Genomic DNA, 21,644 nt, shown 5'->3' with positions numbered 1-21,644 from the left:
GGAATACTTTGCTCCTGTTACGATGGCATGATGGTCCAATAGCCAACCACAGTCTCACGCTAGCTTCTCATTTGTTTGCATGTATTCAGTGTCGTAAATCTTATGATAATCTGACCTTTACAGCCAACAGTTTCTTGTAAAGAGATAATAATTTACATTCCAATACTCCCTCCATTGCTTTCTACTGTACAATGTTATCGTATTACACCCTGGGAGCCTTTCTTACACCTCGATTAGATCATTTAGAGTATGAATTTACAAGCTTCTAACTAAAAATCAACAGCGAAATGAACACTGAGTACATTCTCGTGATCCCTCCATTAAGCGTCACCATGTTTGAATTGGGGAGTAAAACACTGCTGTGATTTAATCTTGAGAGGCACGCGCTGATATCCATCTCCAAATCAAGCATATTCAAACAGGGTGAAATGATAGCCGTAAATTATATCCTGCAGGTTTCTCTGCTCATTTTTTTATTTTTGTCGGTATTCATGAGTGCACTCGTAGCTCTTCTGACAGTGATTTTTTATGAGTTTTAATGACTCGTCCTTAACGTCCTCAGCCCTAAATGAAGCATCTGCACTTTTCGGTGAAAGTGTCGTTTCCATCTCTTTAATCAACCTTGTGAGTCAGTGAGATGCCATTGGGGTAAATCCAAAGTGCGTGTATATGCATGTGTGTGTTTATGTATCCATGTTATCTGGTTCTTGTTTTTGTGTGTATGTTGATCAGTGTGTGTGTAAATATGTGTAGAATTATGGTAGGCTGAAAGACATTCACCAGGGGTATTTCCTCTGATCCTGTCTGTCTCAGTCCATCTGCTACGCCACCTTGTACGGTTAGGAGGGGGTATCACACACGCATTACACACACTCACACTCACACACATAGTTAACAAAGAAAAAGCTGTCTGTCATTAGTAGGGTAACTCATTTCAACGCTCATTGTCTCAGTCAGCAGCAGTAAATACTACTCAGCTGAAAATAATAGCAGTTGTTATAGCAAGCTTCTATGGCACACCACTGTGTGCTGGCCTCATTGGGACTGTGTATCACAGACAATATGTGTTAGAAATTGCCTAAGCTTGTGTAATTGTATGGATATCAGCTACACAGACTGACTTCTGTTTCCTTATTCTGGTGTAGCCTACTGTTGTGCCCTTCTCCATACATGTAGATGCATGAAAAGACTGGGTGCAGATGACAGCAGAGGAGAGGAGGAAAGAGGGAGAAAGGAGAGGAGTGTTTGCTCTCATAGGCTATAGCTCGGTTCCTGGCTCCCTGACCCGTCTGCGAACTGTTGGCGAGCTCCTGGATCGTGTCTTTGAATAGTTAAAACATGACAAGGGAGCGAGCATTAATTTGCCTCTGATCTGGGGCTTTTTCTATGCGATCTCCATCAGATGCTCGAAAATCGGAACTAAAATCTTGTGGTGTGAAGCTTAAAATAGCGGTTTAAATTCCTTGCATATCCAGTCACCTTAAATAACTAGACTTTTTCTGCAAATAGTTTTCCTTATTCCTCCTTGCTTTGTCACTCCACCCCTACAACTTCATTTCTATAGCCACATGACTGGCACATCAACAACTCTAAACCAGTGTTAAAAGTGTGTACTTGAGTGAAAGATGGGCAGAGGTGGAGAGGATCCACCACTGGGAACCCCTCTTTCATTCCTCATCCCTCGACCTCTTACCCACCTCTAGGGATCCTGCTGAGAGGCTGGTGTTGGCATTGGTGCTGCCAAGGTTGCGTGGCAGGGTCCTGGTTCTCTCCACTGTGGTTCCCCCGGTCAGAATCTGTCTGACCGACGGCCTCTGGCCTGGCTTCAGCTGGAGCGAATGCCCATGGGCGTGCAGGTGTCCTCCGTGGGAGTGTACAAGACCACCCTGAGCCATCATGTGGCTGTGCCCGTGGGGCATGGTTTTGATCGTCCCATAGGAGCGGTTGAGGTTCATGGTGATGTTCATGTCGCCCACACTGGACGGCACAAAATCCGCCGGGTAGGCCTCGCTCTCAGCCGGGTGGAGGGTCAGGGGAGAGGGAGGCGGGGGGAATGGGGGATCATCCACCGCGATGTTGAGAGGCTTGTCCTCGCCCCCTAGTCCCAGGCCTCCTCCTTGGGAGGAGGGCACTGGAGGTTTGAGACTGACCGTCCTACGAGGTAAGACCATGTAGTCTCCCTCCCCACCTCCACTACTACCTCCTCCCCCTCCTCCTCCACTTCCCCCGCTTCCGGCACTTCCGTCCTGGGAGGTGTTGGAGGAAGTGGGTGGTCGAGCCCATCCCAGGCCACTCTCAGTGCACAGGTAGATTGGAGCGCCGCTGCGTTGCTGCCCCTGCTGCCTCTGCTGGTCCACATTCACCTCCTTCTTCAGGGGCGTCTCGCTCAGCTCATTGAGGCCGCCGAGGGGTGGAACCTTGTGAAAAATATTGGAATGTTTCAGTTATACCAGTATTCCCTTGAAACAAGATAATCTTATTTTAGATAATCTTCACTCAGATCCTGTGGCTGGAAATAATTTGCCATTGTCCACGAGGCTGCTAAGCTTTGTAAGATGGACTTTTTCGCCATCCGATTTAACTAGTTTTCAAACTTTACAGCCACTTTGCGTATAATTTTTATGTGATTGCAGAATTTTTATGCTATACATTTTCAATTCCTACTCGTGGCTTTAAGGGCAATTAATGTGTATTGCGTTTAGTTCTATCTGGTTCTTTTTCTTCAGTTTATGGTCAGAGAAGTTGGTAGTCATCCAATCTCTCAGTAAACTTCAAGCCCGTACCTGTACGATGAGGTTGGGTGGTGGGATGTTCCCGGGGAGGGAGCTGAAGTTGACCCCAACTCCTCCTTCCTGATGGGCTGCAAGCTTGGGATCATCCTCGTCATCCAGGGAGATGCGGGATAGGGTCCCAGTTATGGTGGCCGGGTTACAGGTGTTTACTTCCTTGAATATGACTGGAAGGAGGTGCGGGGAGAAAAAAGGAAGCAGTGGAGACAGCAAGAGAGTGGAAGATGGGCAGGAGTTGGGGTAGTTGGTGAACAAGAAAAAGAAGAAGAGGTAGAGGAACATTTGGAGGGAGAAAGAGGAATGGATATTGAATGGAAATTAATTTATATAGTTTATCACAAAAAGAAGAGAGAGGCAGGCAAAAAAAAAACCCTAAAACATAAATGAAATAGTGTTGGAAGTTTGCTTGCAGCATTCATCTCCAAAGAAAAGTTTCACTTTTCATCTTGCACTTATATGGTTTACAGTATGATGTTTTGTTTTGTCTCTGACACTGTGACCTTAAGTCTCGCTCCATCTCAAGATTTGCCGGTGAGACAGGGTTTTTATTAGCTTGGAGAAAGAGCCACAGTGCAAAATGCTGCGTGCTCCAAATGAAATGGACCCAAATTCCCTCCTGTGCGATAGCTTGCTCCCCAGCTTATTTTATTTCATGATGCCATAAATAAAAGAGAACATAAAACTACTTACAGTGGCTTTGGGTTAGCTTTCATGCATGTTGTTGAGGGAAAAACTAGTACTAGACATTTCTAGAATAGCTACTCCAAAACTGACTACGACATGCTGATGAGAGATGATGTTTAATCACAGCTGACATCAATCTATCATCACAATCAAACACAACTCAAACCATCTGGAAGTGCATGCTAGATATCATGCTCATCATTCTGTCATCATCAGAGGAAAGACCATTTACTCTGTGGCCCCAAAATCTAAACCAAAGCATGTAGTTTCATGTTAACTGCATTGAATGTGAGAAAATGTCAAGCTTCACGTTTGATCAAAAACTGGGGCTGGATCCTGCTGATTCTGAGCAGATTAGAAAGGACTGAGGCTGAGAACAGAATCTAGCATTTTCTCTGCTTCACCGTCCTGTTGGTGCAAAGTGATGTGACAGGACTGGACATATTTTGGGATGTCTGCCCAATCTGATCCCTTCACATCTGCAACCAACAGTGAAGTCCCAGAGAATGATCTAAAGACGAATCCGGTGCTCTCAAGCAATACCGCCATTACTGTAGTGGCACATTTACACTGCCAGCGGAATTAGAGATGATTGGATTAGTCACTGTCGGCAATCACCACTTTGAGTAGATGAAGGTAGTCTGTGAGAAGTTATTCAGTCTCAAAGCACAAGTTTGAAATTAATTATTACACAGCCTTTGGGGGAAAAAAAAAACTAACAAACTGCTCCCATCCGTCTTCTGTAGTGTGAATGTCAAAGTGCTGTGTGGGATAACCCAGGAGGAGTTATTTGCCAGCTTTGAATTTGAATCATCAAACTTCATGATTTTTTTGTATATCAGTCAGAGGATATTAATTATTTCATGAAAAACTTGGATACACTGGATACTGTACAAGTGGAATTTTGGCCAGAAAACTTAAGAGAGTACTAGTTAGCAAGAGATATGGGTGGGTGGCGGGCTCATCATCGGCCTGTGTAGGCGGATGGCTTGGTCTTAAGCGATCCCTGGGCCCTCAAGTTGTGATGGAAAACTAAATATTAAATGGAGATTTATAAAAGCAAGAGTTTTTGCTTTAGGCTTTTAATTTCCAAGAACACTTGTAACATATTATAAGAGGCAAAACTGGACTTAATTTCACTGGAAAGTATACATTTTGTTGTGAAATCCTTTATGTACATTACACTTTAGGTGCCACTGCAGTAATTGCGGCTCGTTTACTTCCACCTACAACCCGGATTCATCTGTAGGAATTATTTAAGTTTAGGGATCGACCAGGCAGTGTTAAGAAGGTCAGTTGGGTGCAAAACTTACATGGGTGTCCTCTCTCTGCAAGGGTGGAGGGGGAAAGTGACTGTGTTAATATATTTCAGAGCACAACACAAAACAGATTGTGGTACATCTGCAACACATCCAGACACGCACAAGACCATTGTCACCAGCGAGTGAAACAGGTCTGAACACATTGAGGAGTGTTATTATCATGCACAATTAAACACAGTCTCATCAAAACATATGCTCGCTGAACACTTATTGGGCAGTGTGATTGATAAGGCATAATAATTTGTGCACAACTGCGTCGGGATGTGGCACATCATCTCCCGTCGTTTCATCGATATGCACGGCGGGGGAGCTGAGAATGCTACAGCTCTCCGCTGCCTCTCTGCAAAACTAATCCTGTGTTGGACAAAGGAGGAGACAAAGGGAGAAAGAGGAAGAGAAATCAGGTGGAAGGGAGCGCTCACCTGTTTGACATGCCAAGTCCACATCCTTCTCAAAATCCGTCTGAGAGAGGGAGGCAGGGCGGGAAGAGAAGAAAGACAGTGAGTGCGTACAAGTCACTACAGTTGCCACATCTGTAAAGTCCTGATGAGTGACTGGATCTCCAATGGTTATGCTGTATTCAATGACTCTCGTGCTAATTTGAGTCTATAGAGAAGGATATGATCTACAGCCTAGTCGATTAGTAAAGCCCTCTATGAACAAAAACAAAAAATGAAGCCTCAAGTCATACCAGAAATATTCAGTTTCATTTCTTTATGGTGAATTTGTCCAAAGCCTTTTCAAACCAAAACCAACAAAACGAAACAAATGAGCAAATTCCTTGTATGTGAAAACCTACTTGGAAATAAAACCTGTTTTCTGATTCTGAACAGAGAAAATAGAGAGAAGTCTGTGTGATGGCATGCACTGCTACTACTTTGTTCATGATGTGTATCGGCTCACAGCAGCACATCCAAATACAGTCTTTGAAAGAGACGAGGAGAACATTGTGGAGTTTTGCCAGGTATGTAATGCTAATGTGTGCCTCATCAGTCACCTCAGCTGTCGTGTGAGTGGAAACCGGGACAGAAATTTACACAGAAGCAAAACTATTATCCGCTGCGCCAGTTGAAGCAAAACTTTACCATCCTCTCGCTGAGACGGAAACACTGACAAGACTGAAAAAATGTATAATGTAGGAATACAAATGCTTTTCACACTAGCGACCAAAACACAAACATCCACTTTAGCCTGCACCTGCTATTCAGATTTTATGTAGAAAGGGTATTTTGGGAAGGACAAATGTTGTATTTTTATTCGCTTTGATCCAGATTTCACTTGAGGAGTGCAGGGTGGCACGACTCCCTGCGGTAAAGAAAACACTCAGAGACCCAAACGGCGTTAGGTTGAATGAGGAATAGTGTTTCCAAAATGGCCACCACTCAAGTTTCCTAAACTTTCGTGAAAGTGAAGCTCATTGCTATGCAGTCGTGGTCCTCCCTTCTCCCACGATCGAGCCTCCTCCTGTCCTCGGTGGGATTCACTTACAAAAGCCTTTGTTTGGATAATAAACTACAGATTTTAGACAGTTTGGGCACGCCACACAGGCAAAAAAGAAGAGGAAGGAGGGGGGTATGATAAACTGAAAGAGACAAGGAGAGAATGTGTAAAGGTCTCAGAGGAGCAGGAAAGCTCTTAGTACGCAAATCACCCGCAGCACCATAAATGGGTCTCTACTTAATGGACGCATGCTGATATGAAAGAAATCTCTCTCTCTGTGTCTCTCTCTCCTCAGTCGATATGGAGAAAAACAAATCATCTTTATTTTAACTATAACACACTTTCTCTGCAACAGCCTCACAGGTTAAGTACAGTGAGTCATCAACGTCAACTGTTGGGGAAAGAAAAAAAACATCACGGCAGCACAGTCCTATTCCTGAGGAAACATCCTGCAGCATTCTGGGTGATGTTACTGCTGGAAAATAAATACATCTCAATCAATCAAAAAATGCCCAAAGTCATAAATAAACATTTATTTTTTTTGCCTACCTTGCTACAGTAAAAGTACTAGTTAGTATTCATAAATCACAGCTTTTCCTACTTATATCAAAAAGGTGCAACATGTAATCAAAACAGAATTTGATGATGATTCATTTTGGTTGAAATACTGATTTGACAGTTTGAGGAATATGTTTATTTGGTTTCTTAGATGAGAAGATTGATACAGCTCTCATGGTTGTATGGTAAATAAGGAGCTACCACCAGCAGAGGGTTAGCTTGGCTTAGCTTAGCATGAAGACTATAAACAGGGGAAAACAGCTAGCCTGGCTCTGTCCAGTGCACCTCTAACCTCCGTGAGCATATATTTTTGTTTAATCCACACAAAACCCAAAGCGAATAAATCACATATTGTGGTTTTACAGGGGGATTATGAAGACCACTTGACAGAATTAAATGCTGACATTTTATGTTTCTGCAAAACACTGATATGTGTCATACATACCCTAATGACATTTCTCCAATCAACAACAATATCATATCGCGTTCAGATTACACGTTTATGACCTGGTGGTGGAGTTAAGCAAGGCGACGAGACTGCCAAGCCAGTGACCACAGTTCAAGACTGCATTTCAACATTTGTAAGCATGAAACCACTGGATATATTTAAGGAGACTTCAGGACAATTTCCGACCGTCTTTGAGGCGACCAAAGCAGGAATTTTAAGACAAAACATGATTATTTCCTAACCCTAACCAAGTGGTTTTTGTGCCTCAATGTGACCAGACCATAAGAACAGCGTTGTCACAACACAAAATTGAACATAAAGACACGTAAAGTTGCAACATAAAGCAATGTAAAGTTTCATCATATCGGTGGTTTGCAGAAACGCACATTGTCAGCATTTATTCTGACGGGGCTATTGCAGAGAGTAGTGACCTGGCTAAGAAATAGTCCACATTACCCTCTGTATAACAACAATGTGACACAGTCAAACTTTGTTTTTTGCACACATTAAACAAACAAGCAAACAAGATATACACAGCTTTGTACTGCATAATGACAACTAAATCTTGACTCTTGAATAACATGTTAATTACAGAGCATAAGAGCTGTTCTTAGTCTTTAAGCTAGGCTAAGCTAACAAGCTGCTGGCTGTAGCTTCACATTTAGTGTACATATATGAGAGTGGTATCAATCTCTTGGCAACCAAGCAAATAAGTGTATCTCTCAAATTGTCAAACCACTCCTGTAATATTTGTTACAAAGGTACAGTATGTTTTACACATTGCACCTTTCTCCATCTACGGACCTGACAATAGTCAGTGACTACTGGCTGTGTCTTGTCTACAGGTGACATACTGGTTGGCTGCCGATGTGGTTGTGGACGTGGTTATGGTTATGAGCGTTGTTGAGGATGGGGTTATGCTCATGCGCGTGGCTGAGGGCGTGGCTGTGCTCTAGCCCGTGGTTGTGGTTGCTGCGAGGCAGACTGTGGTAATGGCCCTGCTGGCATGCCTGGTGGCACGTCCGTGGGAACGTCTGCGGGTGGCCGCCCGTCAGGCACGGGGACGTGCCATAATGCAGAGAGCCAGGCTGCTGCCCACATTGGCTCATGCTTGGACACTTCTGATGGTATAAAAGAGTAATGGAAAACAAAAAGTTGTACTGGAAATAAATAAAGAGGGAGGGAAATAAAGTATTTTCTTTTTTTTTAAGAAGGTCTACATCTTTATGACGTCTCTAACAATCTACTGAGACTTCCTGTGTGATAAGAGGAATGTGCAAGCACATCAGAGAGGATGAAGTCACTGTAATTATGATGCTGATATAACTGGTGGCTGCTTCACCAAATTATCCATCACAATCATGTTCTCAAGGGTATTTGTTTTTCCATACAGCAGCTCTCCACGCATATGTGCTGTCTGAGAAGATCTCTTCAAAGTCATGCACATTTAGTCTGAAAAACTGGAGGAAACTTCAAGGTTCACCAGCTGTCATATTTAATAAAGCAATAGTTGGCATAGCAACCAGCCCGACTGCCAGCTGTGTGTATGATAACAATACATTTAAACAAAAATTTAAGAAGCACAGTTAGACTGTGAATGGTCCTCTCGGTTATGAAAAGAGAGACACAGAATGTGTCATTATGGGTTCCCTGAGCAGAATGATGGCTCCGAAGTTTAATCATGATAACCTCAGAGGGGCGTTCAGGAGCCCATAATCGTTACCGCAAACAGGTCTGAGGGAGAAATAAAGAGAACGGCGCTGCGAGAGTCGCTCGTGCTCTCGTAGTAGCAGTGTGACCGTGCTGACATTGGCAAGGCAGTTCAAGTCCGTATGATTTATCACACTATTAGCCACATTTGGAACACATACAATAACCTTTACGGGAGCTCTGCGCTCTTCAAATAAAGATGAAGAAGTTTGGGTCAAAAGTAAATAAAAGTGCTGAATTGTCTGTTTTGGTTATACATGCAATGCTATGGGCAACATACATCATTTTGGCTTAAATAAGTACTGACAAGGACAATGTCAAAAGTGCATTGATGTTAGCTTCAGCAGGATTTCAAAAATTTGTTGTCAGCCTTTTATGTCAGTATAGGAAGGTAGTCTGAAGGCTGGGAGTCAAACATTTAATGGGAAATAAAATATGAAAATGCCTGATGCAAGAACAATGAGTTATTGTCCAGGAAAAAAATGGTTAAGGGAAGGTTGAGCACTTCAATAATGGCAATCATGCTTCTCACTATTGCTGAGAGTTGAAGTCTGGTTAATGTCGCAATGTGGGATGAAATGGAATGCTATTCACCATGATCTGCACCTGTCCATTCTTGCAGGAGTCTGGTGAGTTTTCGCTGTCGTCTTTACATCCCCCCATCCGACAGCGCACCGCATCCTGCACCTGAAGACGGGGAATAGGGGACGGGTAGAGGAGGGAAAGTGGGAAGGGGGGAGGAGGAACGGCGAAGGGAAGATGCAGAGGAAAGAAGTTAGTGGAGGAACTTTTTACTTGCGTTAGTTCGGCAAATGTTGGAGCATGGGGAACTCACTCCTCAGACATTTTATATTCTTCATCTTTATCACTGCAATGACAGATGTTCAGTGAATACTAAATTACATGAAAATGGCAAACGGAAACAGCCATATTCTTCAGAAAGTGGCTCGGCTTGTGGCTTATGTAACAGTCAGTGGAGTGGTACTGAAAACGCACAGCAGTTCTTCAAAGTGGCCTATTTGAGCCTAATTAAAACCAACAGCGGCGACATATAGATGCTCTAACCCCTGGGCCTCCTCCAGTGTCATACTGTTTTTCTTTATCCTCCCACATACTAAGCAAACACACCATGAGCTCGCTGTCAAAGAACTGGTGCTTGTAACACGGCTCAAATTAAATGGATCCCCGTGTATTATGTTTCACAGTCGACTCCGAGATTCTTTCCCCCCCATAAGGCTCTGTATTATGGATAGCCTGGTTACTGGCTGAGGAGCAACATCATTTCTCAATGTTGCTGCTGTCAAATCCCATAAGAATCTCATGGGTGGATACAAGAGTGCTTGTGTAAGAAGCGGTGCAGGAGCGAACGGGAGCGTCTTCACTCTCGCTGGGTGGTCTTATCTGTGTGTGTGAGTGTGTGTGTGTGAGTGCTGCTACAAATGGAGTGAATTTGAGTAGCATCCATGTCTGATTAATACTGCATGGGTTAGGGAATTGCCTCCATTGTTTCCTTCCGTCCATCTCTTCTCTTCCTGTCCATTCTCATCCTCAGTGGCATTTGTTCCACATTCTCTGTTAGTGTGTGTGTGTGTGTGTGTGTGTGTGTGTGTGTGTGTGTGTGTGTGTGTGTGTGTGTGTGCGTGTATTGGCACCCAATGCAGCTCGTTCTGACTTCAAAGTGAAGAGCCCCTCTATGGGTCCATACCTCCTTCTCCACCTTCCTCTCTACTTCCTCCTCCCCTACTATCATCCCCTGCTTCGCTCTTGAATCATGATTCCCTCCCCCCCCCACACACTGATCTCTGCATGCATTTTTTTCTCTTCCTCCCTCTCTACTCGCTTAACAAAGTTTTTCTCACAATACACCTTTCCCTCGCGCCTCTCCCTTCCTTGCTTTCCTCTCCTGCAGCCTCCTAATCACACCACCTCTAACGTCGCACATGTTCTCAGCGCGACTGATCTCAGCAGGTCGCCCGCGCTGCTGCCGTCCTTTCATTCTCTGCCGCACGGCGCGAGCTGCGGGCTCAATCTGTGAGCGCTACACAGGGCTAGGCTCGCTGGTATGTTCTGTGTCTGCACTTAATATCACACTTTGTACTGCCTTCTCTCTTGTTTTGCACTGTAATGCTTTTTCATTGTTGCTCTCCTCCCTCCCTCCCCCCTCCTTTTGGTGTGGCACTCCCCTCCACCTATTGTTCTGCAGCTACGAGGGATTTATACTCGCGGGGGATTTTCATACATTTAAAATAAATAATTCCTGGATTTACTGTACCCTGATCCCTGCAGCTTTTGTGATTTTGATTTAATACAGCTCAGCATTTCAAGCATTTAAAAATTCACTTACACTATGCAGTTCATTCAATATCATAATGATCTGTTGGATATAGGCAAAGCTGTGTGTGGAGACATTTACAGTCATGGAAAACTGATGACATTGTATATCCATTAATTGAGAGCTGGCTGACACCAAATTGAGTGTGTGTGTCGGCGTGCGTGTAAACGTCTGTCTCAAGGGCATGAATACGTGTGTGTGCACAATGAGTTTAAATTCAGCATCCCTGGGGGGCACAGCAAAGCCTGTGGCAAATAGGCACTAGGGGGTATTAGTTAGGGACTTATCATCTAATTCCACACAGAATCTTAGTAAGCTCCTTAAAGCAGCCTTGGATCAGACGGACAATACCGCACTATCATACTGCATTATGAAGAAGCAGCGCTGCAACATAGAACATAAATACCATGCTAATCCTCCTCATGTCTGATCCGCTTGTGTTCTGCCGTGACTTCCAACTGACCCGGAAACTAACGTGACATTTGCGAACATGAATCCCACCTGTCGCAGGGAGTGATTGTCGCTGAGGTCACCGTGTGGTGCTGAATTAGAAATGTATCTACTCAAAGTGTCCGCAGGGCTGCTTAGCAGGAGGAGAGAGCTCGACTCACCTCTCGGCGCATCGCGCAGTGGACGGTGATGATGACAAAACCTTGGACGGAGTCGAAGACGGCAAAGAGGACCTGGAGGAGACAGGAAACATTTGTCTGTTAGTTATTGCACAGGTTCCCAAACCTTTTTGAATTAAAGGCACCCCTTCGTATACGCAACACACCCCTGTAGACACACATGCCAGTAAATTTATCAATCAAAAAGAGGAGTCAGCTCTTTAATGTTGCTGTGGAGATTTGAGGAATATTGAACTCAAACAAAGGACAGAAATATGCACACATGCATGAGTGGATTCATTCTGTTTTTTCATTCAGCCTACCTCTTTCTAAAATATGCAAGTTCATCTCAAGATCCTCTTAAGATCTTTATGGAGCTTACTTAGCACCATTTGACAGTTTTTCCCAGCATCAGAGGCGGTTTGGTGTGGCACAGCTAACCTCTCCTTGCCACGAAAAAAAAAGCTGTAAGCTTACGGCTTCTGACATCGTACACGCTGATTCTAGTTCTTTTGGCCGGAAGGTTCAGTTGTCTAAAACTGTGTCGAGGGCTGAGATGTGTCAACATCTCTTTGAGCTCTGTTTACAGTGTCATATCTTTCCGTCACTGCTCCGACAGTCGCTATTTCTGACTTCTGTGCACCTTGAAAAACTCAAGAGCCAGAGAGCATGTTACGCTACCATGACAACCAGTGACTGCGAGCTGTAATCACCATTCTTAGCTGTGGTATAATTGTAAATATGAGCATTTAGCTTGATATGATGATTTTGGTGTTTATAGGCCTTTTTTGTTTTGACAAATTTGAAAAGGTACAATAAAAATGCAGTTCATATGAAAGTTTCCTTGTTTTCTTGGGTAAAAATGGTCAGTAAAATTCTAATTATAATAAAAGAAATCCTGCGGCACGCTTCGACTGTCTTTAAGGCATCCCATGAAGAGTCCCCCACCCACTTTGAAAGCCTCAGTGTTATAATATGGTGTATTACTGTAATGCTCTGGTGAAATGACTCAGTGATCATTAGAGAAACACTGATATGGGAATGAAATGAGTCAGCCAAGTCATGTTTATTCATAATAAATCATCGCAGTCACTCATACTTTCCCTCAGACAGCGTTTCTGCTCACGATCCTGACACAGTGGGAATTGTGTATTGTTCTTTCTTGAATACTTTTTAATGTTTATTCTACTTTTCCTTTGGCCTATTCCCTATGTACTCATGCTATAGTCTGACTTAATCTTTTGTCTTTATAGCCAAATGTGTTGAGTGTCTAGAGGCTCCCTGAAGTTTACAGAAGTCAGGTTTAACATCAGAGGTCACACGTTTTAGACTGAGTGACTAAAACTTTAACATGACAGGGACAAAACACCCAAACCCAATTGGTTGCATTTTGCTTTAGGATGTGTTGTAATATTTTCCCACCGACGACGAGCATTCTCTCTGCCCTGCATCACTTTAAAACTGCTTTTCCACAGCCATCGCAGGTGTACGTGTGTGAGTTACGCTATGTGAGCATGTGCTGGTGTTGTGATATACATCACCTGGAAGAGTGTGGAGCGCCGGTCAGTGATGGCCAACACTGCTGACATCCAGGTCAATGCTAACAGAGGAAGAACCACGCAGGAACTCCACAGAGAGGCCCTGTCAGAGAGAGAGAGAGAGAGACAGAGAGAGAGGCAAGGAGGGGGAGAGGAGAAGGAACAAGGGGTTCAGTCTCAAACCAGACCAGCCAGCTCTGGTGAGTCACATAACTCCACTTCTCTCTCTCAGACACACACACACAGATCAGTCATAGGTTCGGCGGTGGGTAATCTGAAGCTGATTGGCACACTGAGGTTGCTATCAGACTTAATATTCTCACTGGGATGTGGAAGATGATGTGTAATCATGTAGATAGTTATGAGACTGACGATTGCTCGCAATTACATGGTTGATGCACACTAAGTGTTACGCTGGTGGACTCCGAGACAATATAGGCAGAGGGTGGACGACAGGCCATTGACAAGTCCTGACAAGGGGGGCTCTGAGGAGTAAGTGTGTGTGTGTGTGTGTGTGTGTGTGTGTGTGTGTGTGTGCATATCTGCAACGCTATGGAATCAGACAGCAATTTAAAATGTTCATGCTGTTTGAGCTCATATCCATGGTTTTATGAACGTCAGTCTCACAGACGGACAGCTCTGTCTAGCTACGCTGAGAAATACGCACGTCCCTTCCGAGGTGCCTGGCCGAAGGCGAGGAATAAAAGAGAATATGGGGCAATAAAGCCAAAGCTACGCTATGCCTTGTCAAGGTGTGAAGGTTTCCAGCTGTACTGGACTGTGGTTTTAATCCCACAATATGTGTCAGTGCAGTGACAGCCTACATTCAGCGTGAAAAGACACACTCTAACACTGCAAGTGTACCTCGTCATTACATAATAAGTGTTTTTTAATAAGCTGTTATATTTCAAAGTGCTGTAAAGTCATTTGGGAGAAAAGAAATGCGTGGAAAGCTTGGAACTGCTTTGTGACAATTTTTAAATGTCTCATTATCATTGGGAAATAAATTCCCAAGTCTCTAAAGCTTTATCAGGACACAAATAGACCGGCTCACTATATCATACTGCTACAGAGAATGAAGTAATACTAGCAACATGTTCTACTTCAGTAAATAATACAGAAATTATACAGCACAGACTGTTTGATTATGGCTTTCCACTAAGGATTTCTGTAAGAAGATTATTTGAAGGACCTTCCAAGAAAATAGTATTCTGCACGCAGCAAGAAAGAGAGCGGTAATGTAATATAAATGGCCACATCTAATAATAGACTCTATATGTATTCAGCAGAGTTGGAGATCAGCAAAGCTGTGTGGAAAGAAGTCAATAATGACCCCGTGTGTTCCCAGTGACAACAAGAAAACTGATACAAACTTGTTTCTGCAAATAGGCAATCTCATCCCATTACCATCCAATCATGGCGTCCAATCATGCGACGACACAACTAAGAGCAGAGCCGTCGCTTTAAACAGAGTGCTCTTCTAAAACAAACACAGAGCCATGATGGATGATTTGCACAAGGATGCTGTTAAATATACACAGGGTTGTTGCGACAGTAAAACGGGAGGAGGGTCTTTCATTAACAGACCGGCTGCAGTGAGCGTGAAACCATGACAACGCACCTCTTACTCTGAGAGCAAATATCCAGTCTTAAAAAAAGAAACTGGTCTTTGGTCTCGTTCTTGTTCTTGTTCTCTCTAAAATGTCAGCACTCAGTAGGAGATGCTGGTGGGGAGATTGTCAGATACTAAGATCAGAGAGTAACGTATCACACACAGAAAATGATGTTGGATTTATTACATTATTTGACTATTGTGCATGTTTGCTGACAAGAAAAAATGTAGAAAAAATAAGTAATTTTGTATTGTGCATTCATAAATTTGGGAATTTTGTGAGAAGCAAATAAAAACAAGAATGACACAAATGGGCCAAGATTTTCTGACTTTTTTATCCGTACTGTGTGGCTAAAAGTTCCAAAAACACTACATGAATTGCATTTCCCAGAATGCAACTCACTGAATCTGTAGTCTCCGAGCTCGAGTTGAGATACAATGTCACTGTAATCATTTTCTCCTTCCAGAGCCACAAAAGACATTATAAAACTATTTTCACTGAATGTGGAACAATTAGGAAATGCATTTCTTCGTTGAGACTTGTAGTGAAAATGCTTGAAACAGAGACATTTTAAATATCTGCAGCTTCAGAATGTATGTAATGTTGTTTGTTAGATGTCTTTCATGGCACTTTTTCGAGAACTCCGTTTGAAATATGATGCAATTACTGTAATCGCCAGTTAAAGGTGGTGGAACCGAGATGATAGCTCACCTCATGAGATGAAATAATGAGAGTGAAAACGTTTAGACAATTACAGTAATGTATTACCGACACTACACTGCCCTGATGTGTTAAGCCTCTGCAATACTGCACTACAAACAAGGTAAAAACAAACTCGGAGAAATGATGCACAGATACTGTTTGACACAGGTCAGGTTTGTTCAGTGTGACCGGAGGAAAATACGCTTTGGATCAAAACATGTTCTCATTAAGTAGTGGCGACTTGCAGTGCAGGTGTTTTTTTTTCCTTTCATTAGTTTGTTTTTGTATCCAGACGAGTCAGAGTGTCGTCCTGCATCATTACCGACAGCCAGAGATTAAAAGGATGGAGGAGTGAGAGAGAGAGAGTGAGGAAGATGGGGAGAGGATGGCGGAGAGTAAGAGACAGAAAGAGAGAGACAGAAAGATGAAGATGGACTAACATGGCGCTGCTGGCAGTCGCGCTGGACATAGCGGTGCTCGAGATCACGCCACACTTGGAGCATTTCAGGAGCAGTCGGCTACGCGCCTCCGCTGGGACACTTTAGGACATGTGAACACACACACACGTACACACACACACAGACACATATATACACATGTGGGGAGGAGGAAGGGGGGAGTGGGGGGATGTGGTGGAAACATATGTTCCAGTGATGGCAACAGGTGAGTGTGCAGGTGTCACAGTTGCAAAAAAAGAACCAAAGGAAAAGAAAAAAAAAAAAAGAAGAAGTGGACACAACAAAGAGAGGGAGGGGAAAAGAAAAAAGGGAGGGGAGGGGGAGAAAAGAAAGAAAGGCAAATTAAAACCAGATCTTGAAAAAGTAGCAGCAATGAATAACAGTCAGAATACAAAGATTGATCCAGAGTAAGTAGAGAGAATGTGAGAGACGGACATTGTAATGTTACAGCAGAGTCATGTGGATTAACAGATCACAGTGACACAGACAGGAAATACAAAAACCATCTTAATGCACTGCAAGTGTAATGGATGTGTTTGTGTGTGTGTGTATGTGTGTGTTATTTTTGTGTCCGTGTGACCGTGCACAATGAAGCTTTATGGGGGTGTAAAGGAAGAAAAAGACTCCTTTGGTTGTTTACTTACAGTTGACTACTCATATGGAGAGAAACAGTGTGTGTGTGTGTGTGTGTGTGTATATATATATATATATATATTGCAAGTGGAGAATGATGGGGCCATGCGCGGGCTATGCTACATTAGCGTCCCATCACAGCTCATTGCCTTAGTGCCAACCACATCCCCACGGCTTCATAAGGAAATACATTATGCTAATGACAGCCTGTCCTGTTAGCAACACTACCGACCGCTGTGTGCAGGAGCGCTCGGATACGTGTGTGCTTTAGAAACACTTCTGAGAATCCGGGAGGAAATGTGCTTAATTCTCGGAGAAGACTAAGAGCTTTGCTTGTAACAAAGAAGGGTACATCTGTTTGTGTGTGTGCGTGGGTGTGTTTGCACACATCAGCCGATTTAATCTCAGTTGCATCACCAGGTAACAAGAGCTAATCGCCCCCCCGGAGAGCCAATCTGTACCTGCGTTAACCCTTGCAGCGATACACAAATGATCAATTTCAATTCGCGCGGGAGGTAGACGTCTGAGGAAATGAAATGAGCGAGAGACAGAAGAGTGTAAGGGAGGAAGAGAGAGAAAACAATGGAATCAATAGGTATGGAAATGGAAAACATGGATTTGGCTGCAAGAGCTGAGGAAACCTCCACGCACAGGATTAGTAAAGATGATGAACAACCGCCAATAACTGCGTTAACAGAAGTAATGATGTCGGTGGATGCATATGCATGCATGTCTGTTATGTTTGCATACTATATATCGTGTGTGCATGTTTGTCTGGGGGAAGAACAGATAGAAATCTAATAGGATTTCAATAGTGCATAAGATTTCCATCCACATAATCCCGGTGTTTACAATATGTAATTAGGATTCCATCTGCCATTGATTTTCACATCAGCCGTATCCATCTATGTCACATAAAACTGAGGTAACTAGATGGAAACTGTAACTGAAGTGCGGATAGATTTCACAGAGCCACATGACAGATGTCTTTGTCATTTCGTCGCTAAAATTGAATTGTATTTTTTGATCATTTTTACCGGAGGCACAGGTGCACAAGTAGGTGTGTGTTCAGAGACCCCTGAAAGCGGCTCGTGTTAGTTGCCGTGAAAATGTTGTCTCCCCGAGTTTGTGTGTGACAGAGGGTAAAATGTATCTAATGCGGCAAATTTGTCATTGGTTTCCACCAAGAATAGAGTGGATGGATGAGTAAGCAGTGTGTGTTTTGTGGGAGCGTGTGTTAATGTATTTTTGTGTGAAGGGTTTAGGAAGTTTTTAACTTACCCCGCTCGCTGCTTTTTAGACTTGTCTGAGATGCCGTCTCGAGACATAAGCTTGTTAAACACGACGATTCCGATGAGCATATTCACCTGAGAGAGACGGAGAGGAGAGATTGATCAGGATTGTTACAGCAGATAGGTTGCCGGCAGGGATTCAATTCATGCGCTGTGTAACAGTTTTTCTATATTTTAGTTTCTTAATGCTTCAGTTGATTGAGGATGACTCTTTAATTGTCCCAGAGACTCAAGACTGAAAGTGACAGTGATTTTGCTTCCAGGGCTCCCAGGCAGAGGAGTTTTCAGCTTATCTCAATCACATTTTACACAAAGTACACACAGATTTCCTAGCAGGCAGCTATTACTTGCAGCTTTTAAAAAACGTTAAAAATGACACCCGAGATAATGTCGAGGAGGAGGTGAAACATCATTTTGAAACGTTTTACACGACATCATCCCGACTTTATACACATATCTGCGATGCCATGATCTTTGGTTGTGATTATCGTATGACAACAGAGGCACATTTAAAATAAGATTTACATTGATACACATGTAACTTTACATTTCACCAATTGCTCTTAGATTTGAGGATCTAGTAAGCATTTTTTCTCCGCTGATTCCTCTGATTGTTGCAGAATTGCCTCCGACCACTGGCGGCGGTTCTGAGCGCAGTGTCATGGAGAGAAACTGGGCCAACTTTAAAGGTGCTCTGTGAAGTTTGCTTTTATACAAACAAAGTCATGTTTACATTGTCCCCAAATCCTACTGTGTGTATCCTTGAGGTCTAACAAACATGTTGAATATATTTCTTTCCTTATAAAACATTTGGAAACATTTTAGGTGCACATCCATTATCAGTCTTCGTCTTCACTGCTTCTGCTGGCACAATGCTGCTTGTCATCCGCTGTCGAAAGTTTGGATCCGGCAGCCGATTGTGCATCGCTTTACTTCAAAAATGGGTTCAAAGCCTACTAGTGGTCAAAAACTCTGCAAAGTAGTTTAAGTTGATGGAGTGCTGGACCTGAGTCAGGGCTATTAGTTGTACTAGTTGTTATAAACTCTTTTTTTTTTTCTTCAATTCATTCATATGAAAGTCACCACACAGTTTTTCTTTTTTTATTTGTGGTCAGTGCCTTAAAAAAAATAGGAAACATAAAAAAAACACCGGTTGCTTTTTATCTTGGCTTCTCTTACTAATGAGGAGCCCATAGCTAAGCCTGCCAAACATCTGGCTATAGTGTCCCAGTGACACACACATGCACACACAGATCTGAGCCAAGGCTTTGCCACATGTAGACCTTCCACTCTGAATTCCTGCCCATATGGGAGATTTTCTATTCTGGCGACATGTTCCTTCTAATCCTGATTTCCGACATTCATCCGTGCTCTTTCTTCCACCCTCTATGGGTTTCTCCGCAGAGCCTCTGTGTTGTTATTCATCTGCCCGCGTTCTGATGCCAGCGGAGAAGTGCAACAAATGACATTCATGCTCCAGTACATACCTATATTATCTACCTTATCACCTACACTGAATGTCTGCCTGGATCCCTTCCTTTATCTGTCACCGAGAGCTGCTTATTTTTTTTGCAGAAGAATGTGATAGATTCAATACACGGATACTGAAAATCTCGAGGAAAGAGCTGAGTGGTTTGCGGAGTTAAAATCTGACTTTCATGGGGTCAGTTGAATTTCCCGATCTCGCAAAAGCCAGATTTCTACTTGAGGCCTGTTCCTTTGCTCCATCTACGGTGCATTTGGCAGCTTTTGCAATTTACTTAAAAACTCTCCCTCTCTGATCTCCTTTTCCCCTCAATAGTGTGTTGCTGCTGACAGCTACCTAGGATGTGCCAGACTGTGAAAGCGCCATTGTCATGCCAGTCATGCCTGGCCCCAGCTCTGTGAGTCAGCATCATCCTGTTCTGCTATTTGCCCAAGGCCAGGTTCATTAATTAGAGAAGAGTCCTGTGGGAAGGTCTGTGTTTCTCTGCCCGACGTCCCACTCTCATTACAGCTGTTTGTTAGAGTGGGGCCTCGGCAACAACACCAGGGGGCCGGGGACCATTACATAGCAGCTGGGGTGTGGAGTCTACATCGACATTGTGGAGGCAGAAAGGGTGGAGAGCTGGAAACTGTCCAAGAAACACCAGGCAGATACTGACACACATCCTCTGAGGATAACTGTCCTTTGATTTCACATGATGGATCTGATCTTCGAGACCCCAAACGCCTAACCTCTCTTTCATCATAATGGATGAACTGTATCATTATACATTTATGGAGATGAAGCAACAACCTCACAGTTTTCTAAGTAAGTACTGGAAGCAACCACATTATCACAATAATGAATATTCAGCACTATATAACCCCGTGTTGACTCGCGTCCCAAACGGCAGCTTGAAGAAACTGTCAAACTGCCACTCTCTTGCCACAAATTGACTTCAAAAACATGCCTATCACTCTGCACACCTGTGACGCCGTATGATCCATGCTTCCTTTCTGACACTTAATATACGGTAAGTGTGCAAGCGACAGGACGAGCAAATATCACAGACAAATACAACAATAGCAGCCGCAGCCACAGCAATTACCAAACCAAAGCTAAGTCCCCCATCCAGACTTATTAAGCTTAGTGGTGGAAATATCCACCCAGGGATTCATTTAGGGGGAATAAACTAACTCTAGAAACAGCCACATACAGCAGCACAAAACAACAGATGATTAAAACACCACTGAGATGAAATCAATGCACTCAATTTGCAGAGATGCAATACAACAATCCGAAGCTGTATTTGTGCATAAAAAAGTCAGTTTTGTAGCAATTTGCAAACAGAAACAAAAGATGCATCATTATGACAGGGGTGCACACTGTTAGACACATTTATGTCTGAAAGGAAGCCTTTCCTAAAAAAAAGAGAAATTCAGTGACTCATACTTTGAAAGTAAACATAAGAGTGAGATTTTTGGCTGCCGGGCTAAAAATTCAGTCCAGGCATTTGTTTGCTCTTGTCTGCTGGAATATATTTGAGGCTGTTTTTTTCTGGCCTGACATTTTAAACTCAAGGATCAAAGTGCTCGTCTCATCATTTTGTCGTGGACACCCCGGGTGTGAATGCTCATATGCGCATGAAGGGAGTGAAAGGAAGAGGGAAATCCTCAGAGATCAGCGGCAGCTGCTTTTAAAGCCCTTAGCTCGGAGGCTAACGTAGCAAAATATTTGTAGAATTACGCAATGTGACCGGTGAGGGAGGGAGCGAGGGGAAAACTTGTAAGGGGAGAGAGTGTGTCGGACGGACTCACCAATACAATGACAGCAGCGGGCCCAACGAAGGCATAAAGCAGACCGCCCTCCAAGGACAACCAGCAACTAGAGGAAAAGAAAAACAGTGTTTTCAGCTCAAAATCACAGAACTACGGGTGTTGTAAAATATCACCTCATCACATTCAGGTCTCACATTTCACTCGCTGTGAGGGCCAAGCACTTATCCACACCAAGTACACAACCAATTAAGGATCACATTTACTTGCATTTCCT

The 21,644-nt window shown here is 43.4% G+C and overlaps 1 protein-coding gene across 1 annotated transcript in view; it reads right to left on the bottom strand.

Moving 5' to 3' along the window:
• adgrb2 (adhesion G protein-coupled receptor B2) overlaps window positions 1-21,644 on the bottom strand; it is a 147,135-nt gene that overhangs the window by 18,093 nt on the left and 107,398 nt on the right. The window contains exons 21-30 of the mRNA XM_073463201.1: window positions 21,410-21,476; window positions 18,117-18,202; window positions 16,185-16,283; window positions 13,433-13,532; window positions 11,895-11,966; window positions 9,546-9,638; window positions 5,218-5,257; window positions 4,787-4,801; window positions 2,784-2,956; window positions 1,698-2,417 (exon numbers count right to left, since the gene is read on the bottom strand). Coding sequence (XP_073319302.1) covers window positions 1,698-2,417; window positions 2,784-2,956; window positions 4,787-4,801; window positions 5,218-5,257; window positions 9,546-9,638; window positions 11,895-11,966; window positions 13,433-13,532; window positions 16,185-16,283; window positions 18,117-18,202; window positions 21,410-21,476 — 1,465 coding nt within the window. The remainder of the gene's footprint in view (window positions 1-1,697; window positions 2,418-2,783; window positions 2,957-4,786; window positions 4,802-5,217; window positions 5,258-9,545; window positions 9,639-11,894; window positions 11,967-13,432; window positions 13,533-16,184; window positions 16,284-18,116; window positions 18,203-21,409; window positions 21,477-21,644) is intronic.

The sequence above is a fragment of the Pagrus major genome, chromosome 3 (assembly GCF_040436345.1).
Source record: "Pagrus major chromosome 3, Pma_NU_1.0".
NCBI classification, from domain to species: domain Eukaryota; kingdom Metazoa; phylum Chordata; class Actinopteri; order Spariformes; family Sparidae; genus Pagrus; species Pagrus major.
Note: the sequence above shows the minus strand (reverse complement) of the source record. Positions and strands in the feature narration are given on the sequence as shown.